Raw genomic sequence first — 17,346 nt, forward strand, 5'->3', positions numbered from 1 at the left:
CAGGCATTCCTCCCCATCCAAAGAGATAAACAAGGGTGAGCTTCCCCTGTTGGCCTGCAAAGGGGGGTTGTTGGGGAGTATAGCATTATAACCCTCTCTTGGCAAAAGTGATAGCAAACTATCCAATGATTCCTCGGTATTGTAAAACCGTGAGCTCTCAAGATTTTAAAAGAATAGAATCATGTCAGGTTAAAGCAGGAAGAGATTGTGGAGCCTTGGTATCTACTGTAAAAGGGATTATAGCATATATGTCCCAAGGTGGCTGTGAGAAATAAATGAGTAACTAAGTCGAAAGCACCAAGCATGCAGCAAACATACTAAAGACATGAGTTCCTTTCTCCTCCTCTTAGGGGGCACTTAGCCCAGATATCTCATTACACAGATGAAGAAAGGGAGGGCAGATCATAGACCAGGCCCATGGTCACAGAGCAAGCTCAGTCACTGAAGGTAAGGACAACAGGGACGCCTCAGGATAAGACATTGTTTTAAGCACGATGTACATCCCCAAAGGGATTTTAACTCGTTAGTTAAAATCGGGGAAGCAGTATCGGGCTTCCCCAGGCCATTGATTTCTCTATTGCATTATTTTACTATACTGGATTCTAAATTCACATAGTTATAAACTTGAGGCTTTATTCTTTAAAGATAATTATATATGTGGTCTCAAAAGTCACAAAATAGGAGTAGATGTCAGAAAGAGGTAAGGTGAATAGTATTCAAGCAACAAAAAAGCATATTCTGTAGCTAAATTAAAGAGTACATTTAGAGTAAACTGGGTAGAAAGAAGGAAAAATAATCTCTACAACACATTAGCAAGAAAGGCAGGAGCTAAGAGTACAGCTTCTAGAAAAGCTCATGTCAAAGGTCAGGAAAAAAAGATTCAAGAAAAAAGAGGACTTTGGGGGAAGACACTGGCAAAAATTATAACGAGGCAACAAGGACAGGGTAGTTTTGAGCTGAAACCTGTAGGATATACTTATGACCCGATTCTTCCAGAAACCAGAAGAGATTCTGTAGAGGATAATGGCGGTGATGGTGGTGGATGTAAGAAGGCTGGGAGAAGGAAGAGAGAGAGAAGTAATGACAGTAACTCAGCTAGGGGAAGAAGCAGGAGAGATTTGTCAAAAGAATCATAACCATGAAGTTTCGGCCTGAAGTAAAGGCCTGAGACTGACAAAAAGGGGTATGACACAGACTGACTGACAGGTCCGTGTACTGATAACTGCTAGGAAAACTGAGCAGTGAGCCACGATTCTTGCGGCACATTGCAGCTGGATCTAGACCAAACTCAGGATTCAGAAAACCACTGCCCCTAACTTTTACTAATTCCTTCATGTACACTGCACTCAAACCAACCAAGCCTGCTTGCCTTCTCACCAAAATATCCCTGAGACATTCGCACCCACTGGTCTTTCCTCAGGCTTCTCCCCTAAATCCAAATGGCAAAATTCTCTTCATCCACCAAGACCCAACTCAAATGCCACTTACTGCTGAAACCTACCCTATTCCTCTGACTGAGAACTAATCTCTGCCTCCTCTGTGCTCCCACAGGACTTGTACCAACCACATTCTGCCTTACTTTAGGTACTAAATAGACCCCAAGTCTGCCGAAAGGAAGGTTCCTCTGACAATTATGGGACACAGGCGAATTTGGGCCCTCCAGGCTTTCTGTACATGGGTGTCTCACAGGAGGGAAAAGTAAAGAGAAATCAGAAGAATTTTTGAAGAAAACTATTTCAAAAAGTGTTTTAATACACAGCAATCCAGGGTAGGGGGAGCAAGGAGTGTACACAATTTGCTCCAGCCTTGCTCTCTCCTCAGGGACTTGCACACCCAGGACACACTCAGTAAGCATCTGCTGGAGTGAAATGAATAACTCTGGGCTTCCGCTGCCACTTACTAGCTGTTAACCTTGGGGGCAAATTACTTCACCTGTGCCTCAGTTGTCTCATTGGTAAAATAGGAATAACAAGAGTTACTACCTTACGTGGTTGTTGTGAGGATTAAATGAATTTATACGTGAATAGTATTTGGTGTTTGGCACATGGAAAGCACTAGAGAAATGTTCGCTATACGCCTTTTTACGCCAACTATAGTATGCTAATCTGGTGAAAGCTTTCATTCACACAGGAAGCTTTTCCACAGCATCCCTGATACCACCAACCTGCCTCTGCTAGACTACTCTCAGCCACAGGAAGCTCTCAGGCTCCTGAAGCAGTCTATTCTAGAAAGTTCTTATACAGGTCTTCCACAGGACTTGAAATTTCCTGCAACTTCTATCCTGATCTTGGTTCTGCTCCATAATATGAACCCAGAAGGGTCTAATCCTTTCTTCTATCTAACACGTATGGTGGTTTCCTTAGTTTTTTCCCCCCAAGCCTAAACATCCCCAGGTCTGTCAGCCATTCCACATATGGTCTGGTTCTGAAACCTCCCATCAACCCATGTCCACCTAAAAATACAGCAGCCACAAGTGGACACAATACGTCTGACTGGTACAGACCTCCAAAATGGACGGCACCCATCTGTTCAAAAGCCTAGGATTTAACTGGCGTTTTATGCAATCACACATCCCTCCCTATCAGTGCTTAATGAGGACACCTGAAGGCATCAAGTCTTCTTCACATAAACTGATTTAGAGCAAGGTCTTCTATCCTGCACTGTGCTATAGGACCTAATTCCCCTACGAGTTGAGTTTTGTGTGCTGACTTTAAAGAACAGGGCAGGAGATGCAGGTAGCTCCAAGAAGGGAAGAATGGAAGAAATGTTCAGTTTCAGAGTTGTATATTTTATAGATAAACTCATTTTTCAAGATCTATGATGATGGGTTCGACATCAATCCAGATTTTGTCTAGGATGAATGCTATGATTTCTGAGTATAACTTACTGATGGTAATCCTAATCTCCTTCAGAATGAAAATGAATGTACTCATTAATTATAAAGTTATTCAAAATGAAATGACATGAGGCCCCTTATGATGCTGTAATATTCTGTATTTATCTTATTAATCAAATGATCAGAGTAATAATAATACTTCATATTATTTATATCATACATTCGGATTATCAAATGCTTCTCTCTGTCACACACACACACGCAAACATCATGTATAAACCAAAACACATATATGCATGTTTTAATCTTCATAAATACTCTGCAAAGGACCATTATTCCTCCTGTGCCTTTTTAGCAGATGAGGAAAATAAGACCCCGAGGTCTAAGTGACAAGGTTATCGCATTCATGATAGAGGCAAGTCCAGAACTGAGGTGTTTGACTCTTCATCCAACACTTTTCACACTAAATCACATTTTCTTAGCACTGGCTGACTTTTTTCTATTGCAGAAGTTAAAGTCAGCTATTTTGATGACAGTCAAGAAATTCTGGATTCTAAGAAACCATGAATATGGGAAATAGGCAATATATCTTACTGACTGTACTAAGTGTTAATTTTCTATCACTATCTTTTAATTTTGAAAACAGACCCCTTACCCACCAACACCCACTTCCTACACGCTTCTCCCCAAAATGATCCTGAAGGTCTTCTCAGGAATTCCTTTTCCCTTAGGAACACAAGAGTACCAGCTGAAAAAAGATAACATTACTGAGTTAATTGAATTAGGGCAGCTTGGCCAAGGACTTTTACTTTGAAGGGACTCTTACCTCGGCTGGACACCTTATTTCTACTGAAAGCAGCAGTTGGCTGATGTCGGTACAGATGTATGCCCAATTCCTGTATATGACTCACAGTTCCTAGTAAAGATTCAGGGTCCCCAGGTCCGCCAGTACTCAAGAGCAGGGGACTGTCATGGCAACCTTTGGTCAATGTATTTGAACTCTTCCTGTCTGGAAAGCCATCCTTGGCCCCCTCACACGAGCACTCCTCTTCCATGCTCTCTGAATGCATGAGTGTCGGCTGGTGAGCATAACCATGGGTCGGGGTGGGTGAGGAAACCTGGGAGATACATTCTTGCGCCCTGATTTGTAGAAGATGCTGGGGGCTGGTATGGTGGTGGTGGTACGAGTCAGCATTTTGATATGGTAAAGCCTGGCGCTCTGTCATACTCTGTCCCCCAAGATTGGCAGTCAGACTCCCAGCATCCCCCTGGTTCATATGCCTGAATAATTCTTGGTACTCTTGCTGCTGCTGCTGCTGCTGTCGCTGCTGCTGCTGCCTTTTGATGAGCTGTGCAAACTCTGCTGGGGGCAGCCGAATGTCCGAATGGCCAGTGAGCGAATGTCGGGGAGACAGCAGTCCTTGAAGGATGTGGGGTACCTGCTGGTGTCTTGTGTAATCCGGCGGTGTGGGGGACAGCAGGGCCTGCTGTAGTGCCGACGTGGTATAGTGCGGTGGCTGCTGATGTGCACTGGGAGGGAAGGTGGGGAATTGGTCATGTGGAGGGACTTTCAGGGCTTGGGTTGGAGGGAACCCCACTCCTGTTGAAGGGCTGTAGCTGCTGGGGGAACCCCGGGACTGGTCCGAAAACAGATGGGGGTGTAAATGCGCCTGGTCGTAGTTAGCAGGGGAGAACCGATTCACGTTCAAGCTGCAGACACAAAAGGGAGTGAGTACCAGGTATCCAAGTCCGCTAGACTCCCCTAGGGAATAGCTACTACTCTTCCTCAGTAGGGAGCCCCCAGTGGAACAGAGAACTGTGGCGCGACAGGGAAGATGGGGGTGTATGTACCAACCCTACTCATCCCCACACTCACTTATCCAGTAACTTCCAAGAGACCTAGGGCACTGTATTTAACAGATCCAGCTCTAGCTTGAAGGTAGCAACTTGGCCTATTTTACAACATCACTTGAGCTATTAACAGGGACCAATCTCTTAGAATAAGAGTGACAGAGAGGGAAAGAATCCTATAAGAACAGACAAGGGAAACTGGCACTTTTATTCTCTAATAGGCTGTTTTCCTCTTTGCAGACAAATAGGAAGGTAGCTTTTGTCATTTTCCTCCTCTGTCTCAGCATTTTGATCCTGGGTCAATAAATAGGCTTCAAGTTCATCCCAAACCCACCACCCTGATTTTAGAAAAGGTGAAATGAGCACAGCCCAGTCAGACTCATTCTTCTTCCCTCCTCCTCTCTCGCCCTGCTAAGGGGCCTCCTCTCACCTGGAGTGCCTGAATAAATGGCTGGGTGACTTTAGGCAGCCTTACCTGTGGGCTTCTGCACTGTCAGCACTCAGCTGCTTGGACAAGGGTCGGTGCCCGTAGCTGAAGGTGGCCATCAGGTTGGTACGGTGCTGCATCTGAATCTGACTGGCACTGGGGCTGATGGAGATGCCCCGCCCAGCAGAGCCTGCAGCTGTCCCAGGCATGTTGCTGAGCATGTCAACGGGCTCCTGTACTTGGATGGTCACCTGCTGTGACTGGGTAGACTGCTGTAGGCCCAAGCAGGTTAGTGCCACATTGGGAGGAGGGGAACAGTTCTCAGGCTGCTGCTGGAAGACTGCACTGCGGGAGGGTAAGCCTTGAAACTGGGAGGGAGACGCAGCACCTGGAGAGAAAGGAACCTCAGAGTGACCGAATGCCCAGGTTACCTGCCAGTTGGAAGTAATGGGAGCCAATGAGGATATTCAAACTGGATACCAACTAGAGCAGTGCTTCTCGAACTTTGGTGTGCATAAGGCTCAACTGGAGGACTTGTTAAAATACAGATTCTGGGCCCTACCTACAGAATTCTGATTTAGTAGGTGAAGGTGGGGCCCCAAAAAGTTGTATTTCCAATAAGTTGCCCTGAAAGCTGGTCCATGGATTATGCTTTGAGTAGCTCTGATCTACGGCAGTGCTTCTCAAACTCTAATGTGCATACAAATGGCCCGGGTATCTTGCTAAAATGCAGATTCTGATTCAGCAGGTCTGGGATGAAACCTGAGATTCTATTTTTCCTGACGATGTTGTTGGTCAGGGAACCCCACTCTGAGTAGGAAGGGCTAAGCGACCAATTCAGACTCTTCAGGAGATCTAGACTGTGTGGTGTTACTTAAGAGATTACCAGTTTTTTGGAATACTAAACCCTCAGAGTGCTGGTCTCTGAAGACCCATACCAATTAGAGTATATTCATCTTCACCTCCATCTAAACACCCACAAGACGAATGGATAAAGAAGCTGTGGTATATATACACAATGGAATACTACTCAGCCATAAGAAACGATGAAATCCAGCCATTTGTGACATCATGGATGGACATTGAGGGTATAATGCAGAGTGAAATAAGTCAGAGGGAGAAGGTCAAATACCGCATGATTTCCTTCATTAAGTAGTAGATAATAACAACAATAAACAAACACATAGGGACAGAGATTGGATTGGTGGTTACCAGAGGGGAAGGGGGGGAGGGAGGAGGGTGAAAGGGATAATTCGGTACATGTGTGTGGTGATGGGTTGTAATTAGTATTTTGGTGGTGAACATGATGTAATCCATGCAGAAATAGAAGTACAATGATGTACACCTGAAATTTTTACAATGTTATAAACCAATGTTACTGCAATAAACAAAAAATTAAAAAAATAAATAAATAAATAAACACCCACAAAAGAGGATTCACAAGGACAATGGATAACCAATCGGAGGCATGACAATAAGGAAGGTTCTGGTAGTAGCTTTTTATTTGGTAGAATTGGAGGGGGTTTTATGAAAAATGTCAATAATGGTTAACCTTTATTGAGAACCATTTTTTGCCAGAGACTATTCCAAGTGTTTAACATATATTTATCAATTAAATACTATTCTTATCCCTATTTTACATTTGAGAAAGCTGAGGTACACAGAAGCTAAGTAACTTACCTGAAATTTCACAGCTAAGGAGTTGGTAGAAACAGGATTCACATCAAGGCAGTCCGGCTCTAGAGCCGACACCTTTAAATACTGTTATTCTGCCATTCAAATCAACCACTTGTGGCACTCAAGACTAAGATTCATTTTTTCCATATTCATTTCATGACATTCCATGTTCAGTCTAAGCCCCTCCACTCACCGTGAGACTGGATCATGGCACTGTTCATGGGGGGAGGACTATTACTGGGTTGTCTGAAGAGATGGTTGTTGGGGTGGTTGGGGGGTGGACTTGAAGGCTGAATCCTTAACCTTAAAAAACAACAAAACCAGATAAATAATTTTCTTGAGGTGACAATATAACCTTGAAGTTAGTTTCAGCCATACGATACACACAAGCAGAAACTACTTTTTTAGTTTTGATAAGCCTCCAGGCTAGAAAAAAATACAAAAAGCACCCACCACAGCCTACTTAAAACCTCTCCACATCTTATTTTACCAGAAAGACAAAGAGACAGGTCATTGTGGGCCTGTGTCTGAGCTCCTGTATTAAACGTCAGATTACTTTGTTCATGGGGCTAAGAAAATGAAGCGGCACAGGAAGTCAGGATTTTAGGAAGGTTGCTGAAATTTAGATTGGTTTCTCTGCTTTTCAAATAGGTTCTTCCAAGACAAATGCTAAAGTCAGTCAGTATCTCCCATATGAGTCAGGCCAAGGACACCAAGCTCTAGAGACAATGGCTTAGGCATGAAACAAAATGATTCATTACCTCTGGAGTTGGTGGGTGAGGAGGGCTGGCTGATTTTCACATGCAGCCTGAAGAGGTGGAGAAGGCTGAGGGGGGCAGATAGAATCCTAAAACATATGGGGGAAAGGAGAAAAATAATTGTGAGCTGGAAGATTAATCAGGGCTATTCTCAGGAAGAGAAGAAACAGAAAGAACTATCTGTGACTGAGATTCATGCTTTTGTTGTGCATCAAAAGGTGTGATGACCTTTACTCAAACATGTCCACCATAAGCATAACTCAACTCCACTTTGCCCTGCGTGATCTCCTCCAAAATTTACAGGCAAATCAGCCTGAGAGCAAACTCCAAACAAGTTGGAGAAAGCAAAGAGGGAAGGCCTACTTGAATTTGTTGCTGGAGAATTTGATGGTGCTGCTCCTGCTGGTACAACATATGCTGCTGCTGGGTCTTCTCCAGGGTTCTTTCATCAATCTGCCCCCCGTACATCTTCTGCAGCTGCTCACACTCCTGAAGGGAAAGCAGTTCATACAGATGGGATGTAGCCAGGCCCACCCCATACAGCGATGTCAGCAGATGCAGATCTGCACCAAGGTCTCATGGGCAGAAAGAGCCACAAGAGAAGAACAGTGTCCTTGATGAGCAACTAACCTATTTATATAGTATTTGTATACTAAATACATTCAAACTCTGTTCTGAATGAACGAATGGAAAACACCAAAGAGGCTTGTGTACAAGTGTCTGATGTGAAATCTGTGTACAAAAGAGCACGTGCCACTCGAAGTTTGGTCACCAGGAAGGCAGAGAGGAAACTGGCCCTTTATAGAAGCCTGGAGGTACACTTCCTTCCTCTGGGAGCACCATTCCACACCAACTGGAGTATATGCCAGGTGGTAACCATGCAGAGCAGGCTCCAACAAGACCCATAAATCATGAGAGGAATACCAGGGTTGCTTAGAAGTACCTTCCCTGGTGCTTCCCACTGAAAGCCAAGCCCAGAAATTCCTCTCCAATGAACTACAGAGACAGGAGGAAAATTTAGTCCCTTCATGGGGTAAGCAAATTTGATTCTGGGGAAAGCTGTACATAACAAGAAGTCAGGAAAGTGCATTGGAAAGCTACATGGTTTTGAACCTATAAAACTGCAGTGCTGCTGACATGAAGGGGGTAGAAAGTTTAACACCCCAGTCCTCCTGCAATACTGGTCTCTGTTACCCACGCTTCTCCAGAGATGCCTGCCATCTCTTCCATTACCTGCTGCAACTGTTTGATGCTGCTGTTGTTGCCCATTTTTTCCAGGTGAGCTTTGAAGGCCTGGATGCTTGCAGCCCCATCTGAGAACCGGCGCACAGGGGAGAAACGCTCCGTAGGGAGGTGCAGGGTGTTGGAGTCCTTGTAGGTAGAGCTGAATACATGGGAAGAGAAGGTTAGGGGCTTGGACTCAAGGTTTTTGACCAAATCACCTAGGGACTGCTGTTCCAGGTGAACAAAGGTGGCTGGCTGCACGTGTGGCCCTGCGTACTATGCCATTTCCGAGCCACCTCCAGAGGCCAGTCGTTTCCCTAGCCTGCTTCCCTTTAGAGGGCTCCAGGTGCACATCTTCCATTGCCACTTACCTTTAGTTGGCTTAATTTCCAAGCCTGGTGAGGTCCTGGGATCAAACACATCCAGTTCTTACAAATACACTAGGTCAGCGAGAAGAACTTCTCAATATCTCCCAGGCCAAGCTGTACCGGAACTCTTGCTTTTATAATCATGTCTCTATCTAGTGCCTTTAGAAACCTAAAATTCACTGTTTGACCCAAAGTTTTGCCTGAGCAGCAATCTCCATATGGCCAGAGGGAAACCAGTCAGTTTTGTGGTCAAAGGTCTGGCTTGGAACTCAGAGGTTCTGTGCTAGAAAATGGAGGGTGGAGGTTAAAGTGAGGGAGAATGGATATTTCTGATCCTGAGATGGAGACAGCACGTTCTTAAGGAATGTGGGCCTCAAGATCCTGCAAGTACCTGGTCAATGTGAATAAGGTTACCTAGTAGGAAAATTAACTTCTCAGAGCAGCAGCCCTCCCAACCTCCTAATGAAAGCGTCATGTGATCACCTTCAAAACCCCCACAGTGAAGTCAGAACTTAGCCAGTATCTTACAAAAAGAAAGAACAAGCTATTGATAAAAAATGCCTAAGCATCAGCGTTAGAAGCTAACACCTGTACTTGTTACCTAACCAGAAAGAGATGTGTATGGGTTGAGGTAAGCAGATAAAAGACTGCCAAGGCAGCATTCCAGCAGCTGATGGAAAGGATCAGGGTTTCATGTTCAGGGCAGAGATGACATCACACTGAACTATGGGTGAAATGCCAGTTACTCATTCTGGACTGAAGCAGAACCAAGGCTAAGGAAGCGGGTTAACAAGCAAGTTCAAATACAATGCAGATAGAAAGGGACTAGAAGGGTCTGATGACTGTGCAGAGGGGTCAAAAGAGTGCTGGCAGTAGGTAAAAGCCCTCTGCCCTCTTTTTTCTAACAATGACTTCTGTTTCAGACTCTACCTGAAGCTTGACACAGCAGTGAGCTAATGAAATGAGCACGAACGTATATTTGCTTCAGTAACACAAAAGACAAATGATTTCGGCAGACACACTCCAGAAACAGTGATCATGAAAGCTGCTTTCAGGAGCATTTCCTCAATCCTTCTTAGTTCTGTTTCTACTTCAGGTGTTTGGAGTTAAACCAAGCAAATACTATTTTCTCCTAAAATTTGATTCTTACTCTTTCAATATTTTCTGATAACAGACACATTTCTGATTCACTCAGAAAGCTGTGTTCTTCGAGTAGTTAATACAGTCACTGCACAAAACCCATTCTCTTCCATCAGAGCAATATTCCCAGGTTCAGGTATTTCACGACTTTTCCAGAAGCTCAGGTTGTGAAGAGACTGATACCCATGTCAGTCCAGCACAGTAACTTCAGAGGAACAGTTCTGATGTAGTTGCTCATTTTGGAAGCACTGACAGTATCAGTTGTGTTTTATTTTTATTGGCAATCATGTTCAAACTCAAGACAGCCGCACGTTAGGCTGATATTCCCACTACACTCTTCAAACAGGGACTTGGCTCCCCACCTAGATCAAATCCATCTTGTGTTAGTTTTTTAAAAATTACGCTTTAAAAATTTAATTTTAAATTACACACTTCCACAACTGAAAAGGTTGATCAGATCTCTCTTCTGTCTCCATGTTGGACTTCTTCTATTATACCCCAGAAGAAGATACATGTGCTGTTCTTGAGTCATTTCCTCCAGAAAATGAAAAGAAATCAATAATCTATCCAGGCCACCCATTTTCTGTTTTACGGCCTTGGAAGGTTTCTCTTTCCCTCTGCAGACTACCTTTAGTCTCTTGTGTTGCCCTATTTTTATGGTAACCCCATCAAGACATGCTGAGTTTGCATAAATGCCTCACCTTACACAATCTGCCACTCATAAAGCATTCATTCCAATTCAAACTGGCTTGACCACAGGAAACCCTTGAAACACTCTACCAAGAGTGTTCACACGCAAACAGACAGCAGACAGATTTCCAGCCTTGACAATGACTGTAGGCAGGGTGGAAACCACACAAACGGAGCTCTGGGCCAATATGGCATTCCTTTAGAAACAAATGTAAACAGGATATAGGATCTGTGATAAAGGCTGACTGTGGAGATGGGCCGACCTTCATATTTCCCTGATAAGAATACCTCCTGAGGAACACAGAATTATACAAGGATACCCAAAGGACTTAAACGAAACAAGAGACCCTGACAAAGGGCTGAAAAATTAAGTCTCAGGCTGTGGAGGAGGGGAAGATAGAAACAAGGAGAAACAAAGTAATAAAGCATCTATTAGGTAATAGTGTAGAGCTCAGAGTATTGAGAAATCACAGAAAATTTATGGAGTGGAAAAGGCAGCTCTCCAATAATCACTCAAAGTACCCTCTGATGTAGTACTCTAACAATGTAGGTCCTGAAAGATTTTCCTTAGAAAAATTCTGTCTTCCTGTGCCACCAGAGTTTTATTTGAGAATCATCATTCCTGCTACTCCTAAGAGACTTTTTTACTAAGTTACTCATGGTTGTTTATAAAAGCTTATCTTCCTTCTTTCAGAGTTCCAACGTGGCACTAATTATGTCTCAGTCTGCTCAGAGTTCACCTGTCTCTGCTAATTACATCAATGCCCAATGGCTAACTGGCCACAACAAAAACATCGTGTCAAGCTTGCCAGTGTGAGCTGGTTGCAAGATTTAAAAACAACACATTTATAAACTTAATTTCCTTAGAATCTGACTGCTTTTCAACCTTCCCAAGTAAGACTGATTTTCATTGTCCTCCCACAAAGATTGAAATAAAATAAGCTCTAGCAATTGGTGGTGGCTTTGAAAGTGTGGCCCATGAGCTTGGGGACAGCTTCAGAATAGACACAGCTAAGCTTTTCAGTCATCAAGGTATTCACAGAAGATAATCATCTTCTTCATCTAGCAAAGTGTCATTCCCTTCTGCTTCCAGGCTTACTTGGATTCAATTTTGTGAAGTTTTCTTGGCCAGGAAGGTTAAACTTGTTATTTCTTCAAGAGAATGAATTATAAATGTAGCAAAGATCTAGCAAAAGATTTTGCCATCAGAATATTGCAAGAATGACTTCTCAAGCACAACATTCAAGAGGATGCAATATCTCTGTTCTACCATTCAGAAAGGGATGTTTCTTCCTCAATATCCAAGCTCATTGTTCAGTGGTAATACGATAAGAAATTCTCATTCTTTTGAAGGCGATGGGTTATTAAAGGTCAAGTCTATTGGTATAGCTACAAATCCTCCTATTTCTAGTTGGCCTTCTGAGAGCTTCACCTCCTTCCAGTTTTCAAGTTCAATTTCACCTATGAGTTAACATCTAGAATCATGAGAATAAACTGCAGACAATAAACATGTCTACCAGGTAATGCCAAAGAAGAACCTCATATTGCCCTGTGCACTGCTTAGTGCAAGGAGCTGAGAAGATGTAAGTTCAGGATGCTATTTAAAGCCTCGATGCTGGCCACCATCACTGTAAGACTAGTCAGAAGGGTGTCTGTCCGGTGAGCCTCAAGGAGCTCACATAGCTCATGTGGCTACTCACCGATGCTGATCAGGTACCAGGTGAGGGGGCCAGACCCGGGAACGGAAAGGCTGCTGTCCTAGCTGCCGTTGTAGGTCCGGTGGGATCTCAGCTGTAGGGTTGGTCATGGCCAGTGTATGTCTTTTGGACCTATTTGCCAAGTACCTGCAACAAGCAGGAGCACATTTCATAGTAAAAAAGACAGACAGGAATATTCCTCAGCAAGAAGCATTAGAAGTTAATCCAAAGCACTCAGAATGAAATACTGCCAGAGCTCAAAAAGGGCTCGAGGGCAAACAGATCCCTAACTAGATGAAAGTGAAACATGTCCAACTGGCCAACAAAAGTTGGCTAATCATTGAAGTGGCTGAAGTTTGGACCTAAGAGTGGCCATTGAAAAGAAGAGAGAAAGCAGATGTAGCTCACAAAGAGGATCAATTTTCCTTACTTCACTCCATTTGACAGAAGAATTTATTTTCTACTTATTAATTTTATTCCTCTTTTCCCTCCAAATTTCCAAAAATATAAGTCAGAGGAAATGAGCCCTAAGGATTATTCCTAGAGATGAGCCAAAGGAGATATTCAGAAGGGTTCCACATATGTCTCTTGATCCCACTGGCCTCCAGGTTTTGAGACTGTCCCCAGTACAAGTCACAGAAAACAGATCCTTCCATTCAGGGATAGTGAGTTCCAAAACCACCCCTTCCCTCATGCCTCACGATTTTAACTTAATCATCAGAGAAGAAAAACTGATGTTGTTCCCAGGGAACCAACATTCTCTAGAGGATGAAGAAATGAAACCACATGAAATGTTGAGAATTGTTTTTAGGAGGAAAAAAGGCAAGGCAAGAAAATAGAAGTTTCAAAAGCTGAAGAGTTGACAAGCTGATGGCTTTTATTCTGAAGATCTTTCAGATCCACTACTTAGTCAATACCATTAATAAGGTATCGGTCCCCCTTCGTCTGGCTGATGATTTCCTCCACCACTGCTGCTCTTCTGGGGTATGCATAAAAGAAGCATTATTCCTTTTCACTACATCAAAACTGATGGGAATTTCACCCTTTAAATGTTGGTCTAAAGAAGAAAGAAGCTGGAGCTGGAGGAAGTAAAGTCCAAGATAAAGAAGATAAAATGAATATTGCTAATAAGGTAATTATGGTAGGAAGGCAGTAAGTTTCCTAATTTCTCTCTCCTTCATGATACCAGCAGGGCCCATTTACAATTTTATATACCTTTTTATCAACAAACTATAGAAACAACGGCATCAAGAGAATAAAGAGTTACTATAATTTTTCTTCTATTGGCTAAGCTGTAGAAGGAGCTGGCCCACCTGCCAACACCCGTTCTCCACTGGCCTTTCCAATGGGCCCAGCTTCTTTTTGAACAGCAGCTCTCACACAGAGCTACTGGGGGAGGAAGACAGTACTGGCCAGCAACCATCAGGTTCTTAAAAAGTGGTCTTATTTCATTCTTAACTACTTTGCCCACTTAAGCTAAAAACAGTTAACAGACTGTAGAGTAATTAGTGGTATGTAAACTTGCCAAAGAGTAAGCCATTAGTGGTTTAATATCCATTTGATAAAGACACCCAAAGTTACCCCAAGAGCCCAGGAAAACCATTTTATTTCAACTTCCCTCAAGGAAAAAACATATAATCTTGAAGAACACCTGTATTTCTGGGAAAATACATGCTGGATTCTGGTCAAACCCCCCTCCCCGGAAAATAAGAAAGACAACTCCCACAAGGAGGCATGCATGGAGCTGAGGACCATGGTTAATAGAACTGAGGTAAAACGGACAGTACAGCATGCCTGATGGTCACTGCTGTTTTCTGTGAATTAGGCATCTCTCAACAGGTTTCTGCAAACAATGGATATTTGCATCTGTCCCTGGCCCGAATTCCATATTCTTTTTTCAATATCTCTTTGTTGGTACAAGGGGATGGAAGAAGCACACAGCAAACAGTACAAGAGGTATTCATTCTCCTGGAAAGGAAGAGTCCATGCCAGAGGTCCATGGCCAGACTAGCCAGGATCACTGTCATCCCAAATCTCCAATTCCTTTTCAGTAAACAGTTCTTGGCAGGTAGGAGCAGGCTTTGTGCCTTGTGAATACTATCAGAGTTGCAATATGAAGGCAGGGGGCAAGGAAGGAAGGAGGGAGGAGAGAAAAAGTTCTTATGGTTATTGCTGTCACTTAGGGGACTTCCAATGGCGCTTACAGAAATGAAATTTTCTGGGTAGTCTTCTGTTACTTCCATGTGGGGAGGAACATGCCATCTGGCTTGAGCAAAGAGACCACACAAATGTTGAAGCTGCACTGTACCACCTCCTTGGGCAGAGGTGATTTTTCGTTGGTTGCAGGGGGAGCCTGCCCAAGGACGTTCTGCAAGCACTGCCAGATGCCACATTACCTCTGCACAGCTTCCTGATCTGGCTCCCCATCCGAGCTCTCCTCGTCCACAGGGGTAACTGCTGGCACTGCCTGAAGAGAGACAGGAAGGAAAGACTCAAGGTACTGCTTCTTCTGTAATATCTCTTATTCTAGAAACTGGACTTGGGGCAGGCCTTTCTGTTAATTTTCTTACTTACAAAACTTTTCTAGGACCCCTGGGTTATTGAGAGCTATCATATATCTTTCTACTTTTCCATTTTTACCCTGCTCAGGTGATTTTAACTTGGATTTCTTCCGCTGCTTCATCTTCATTCATTCATTTATTCATTCAACAAACAGCTGAATACCTACTATGCTCCAGGATAAAAATGGGAATTAACAAACACAGTTCCTGCCCTCATTTTACAGTCTAGTAGAAAATAGAGACAAGTAAACAGACAATTACAAAATAGCAAGTCCTCTAATGGGTCGCTTGGGAATTGAGGAAGGCATCCTGGAGGAGGTGACACCTAACCTGAGACCTGCAGGATGAATAGGAGCTAGCCAAGCAAAGAGGGAAAGAGGTGCCAAGCTCTGAGGTTTCTAGGCTGAGAGAAAAGAGACGGCTTGCAGGTGTTTGAGGACCTGAAAATATAACAGAAGCTTGTTTACCTGGAATGTCTAGGAACTGACCTGTTGTTTCATATTAATATTATTTTCAGAGTTTAAATGTCTTTAACTCCAGAAAAGCAAAACAGTTCTTTCTTTCTTTCTTTCTTTTTCTTTTGCTGAGGAAGATTAGCCCTGAGCTAACATCTGTGCCAATCTTCCTCTATTTTGTATGTGGTCACCGCCACAGCATAGCTTGACGAGTGGTGTAGGTCTAAGCCCAGGATCTGAACCTATGAACCCAGGCTGCTGAAGTGGAGTGCACGGAACTTTAACCATTCAGCCACAGGGCTGGCCCCCAAAATGGTTTTTTAAAAGTACATTTTAGTACATAACATATAATTGTGTAATTGCAATTCAATGCTTTAAAAGAGTCGTTACCCACCAAAACATATAAGTGAAATAAGACCACCACAATGCATGCATTACTGTGACTCTTGCCATCTGCATACGGACTGGAATGCTGTGCGTCCTTGATAGCTACTCAAAGCCTGGTGGCTCATATTATCAGCATGTCTCAGGCACTAGAGCAAAAAATCATACTTGAATTATTATAAAAGAGCATTTTTTTAATGGACGATAATTATAAAACAAAAACAAAAAAAACTTTTGGAATAATTCCATTGTTTGAATGCTTCTAGGGTTTCCAGATCCCTTACTACAGTTCTACAAGGCTGGAGTGAACAGGGTTAGGCAGGAAGTGGCTGTAGATGAGGCAGGAGAAAAATACTGTGGCCAATTATAAATGGCCTTGAATACCACATTAAGAAGTTTATTTTGAGGAAGGGCAGTGGTGAATCACTAAAGGATTTTTAGCAGGGATGTGAGTTATAAGATTTATATTTTAGAAAGCTAGCTTGCTTTAGTCGCAGTGTGAAAAGGGCTGGTGACAGGCATTAGGAGACAGGACTGGAAGCAAGGAAGCCAGTTAGCAGGCCATTGTATTCATCTAGGCAAAGGATGACAGTGGCTTGAGCTAAGGAAAGGGCAGCGGAGACGGACAGAAGGAAGATATTTACTTCACAGGCAATGGATAACTGATTTGATGTGGAAATAGGGAGAGAAAAGAGTTAATACTCCTAGCTTGTGTACCAGGACAATGACAGTACCATTCACTGTTACCCAAGAGGAGAAACAGGTTTCACAGAGTCAGGATAAATTCATTCTGGGACATGTTGAATCAAAACTGCGAGTACTTTTAGGATAACCAACTAAATTTGTGCAGTAGGCAGTCGTACATACAGAAGTATAGAACTCAAAGAGCATTCTGGGCTGCGGAATCACCTGGTAACTGAAATTATGGGAATGGACAAGATCATCCAGAAAGAGTATGTAAAATGAGATAGAAATAGGGCCTAAGATAAAACTCCAGGTTTCACCAACTTCAAGGAACAGGCAGAAAGGGAACCTGAAAAGGAAAGACAGGAGGACAACAAGGAGAATGTAGTATCACAGAAGCCAAAAGAAGACAGTATTTCAAGGAGAAAAACAGTCAACAGTGACTAATACAGTTGGGAGGTCCAAAAAGATAAAGATTAAAAATGTCCACTGGATTTATCAACAAGAGCTTGTTGGTGACCTTGGCAAAAGCAGTTACAGTGCACAGAGTAAGTCACTCCACCTCCCATAACGCTGTTCCTGATCTTTCACAAC

General features: G+C 43.2%; 1 protein-coding gene across 7 annotated transcripts in view; it reads right to left on the bottom strand.

The window, feature by feature from the left end:
- SIK3 (SIK family kinase 3) overlaps positions 1 to 17,346 on the bottom strand; it is a 238,002-nt gene that overhangs the window by 11,400 nt on the left and 209,256 nt on the right. For 3 of the 7 annotated variants that reach the window (XM_087433722.1, XM_014785133.2, XM_087433725.1), the window contains 8 exons: positions 15,065 to 15,135; positions 12,672 to 12,815; positions 8,783 to 8,933; positions 7,913 to 8,038; positions 7,553 to 7,638; positions 6,985 to 7,094; positions 5,163 to 5,502; positions 3,663 to 4,546 (listed from right to left, as the gene is read on the bottom strand). In XM_087433722.1, coding sequence (XP_087289848.1) covers positions 3,663 to 4,546; positions 5,163 to 5,502; positions 6,985 to 7,094; positions 7,553 to 7,638; positions 7,913 to 8,038; positions 8,783 to 8,933; positions 12,672 to 12,815; positions 15,065 to 15,135 — 1,912 coding nt within the window. The remainder of the gene's footprint in view (positions 1 to 3,662; positions 4,547 to 5,162; positions 5,503 to 6,984; positions 7,095 to 7,552; positions 7,639 to 7,912; positions 8,039 to 8,782; positions 8,934 to 12,671; positions 12,816 to 15,064; positions 15,136 to 17,346) is intronic. The other 4 variants (XM_087433723.1, XM_014785136.2, XM_087433724.1 and 1 more) reach the window with 3 other exon arrangements.

This window comes from Ceratotherium simum, chromosome 7, assembly GCF_057802395.1.
Source record: "Ceratotherium simum simum isolate JZ-2026a chromosome 7, ASM5780239v1, whole genome shotgun sequence".
Classification (NCBI taxonomy): domain Eukaryota; kingdom Metazoa; phylum Chordata; class Mammalia; order Perissodactyla; family Rhinocerotidae; genus Ceratotherium; species Ceratotherium simum.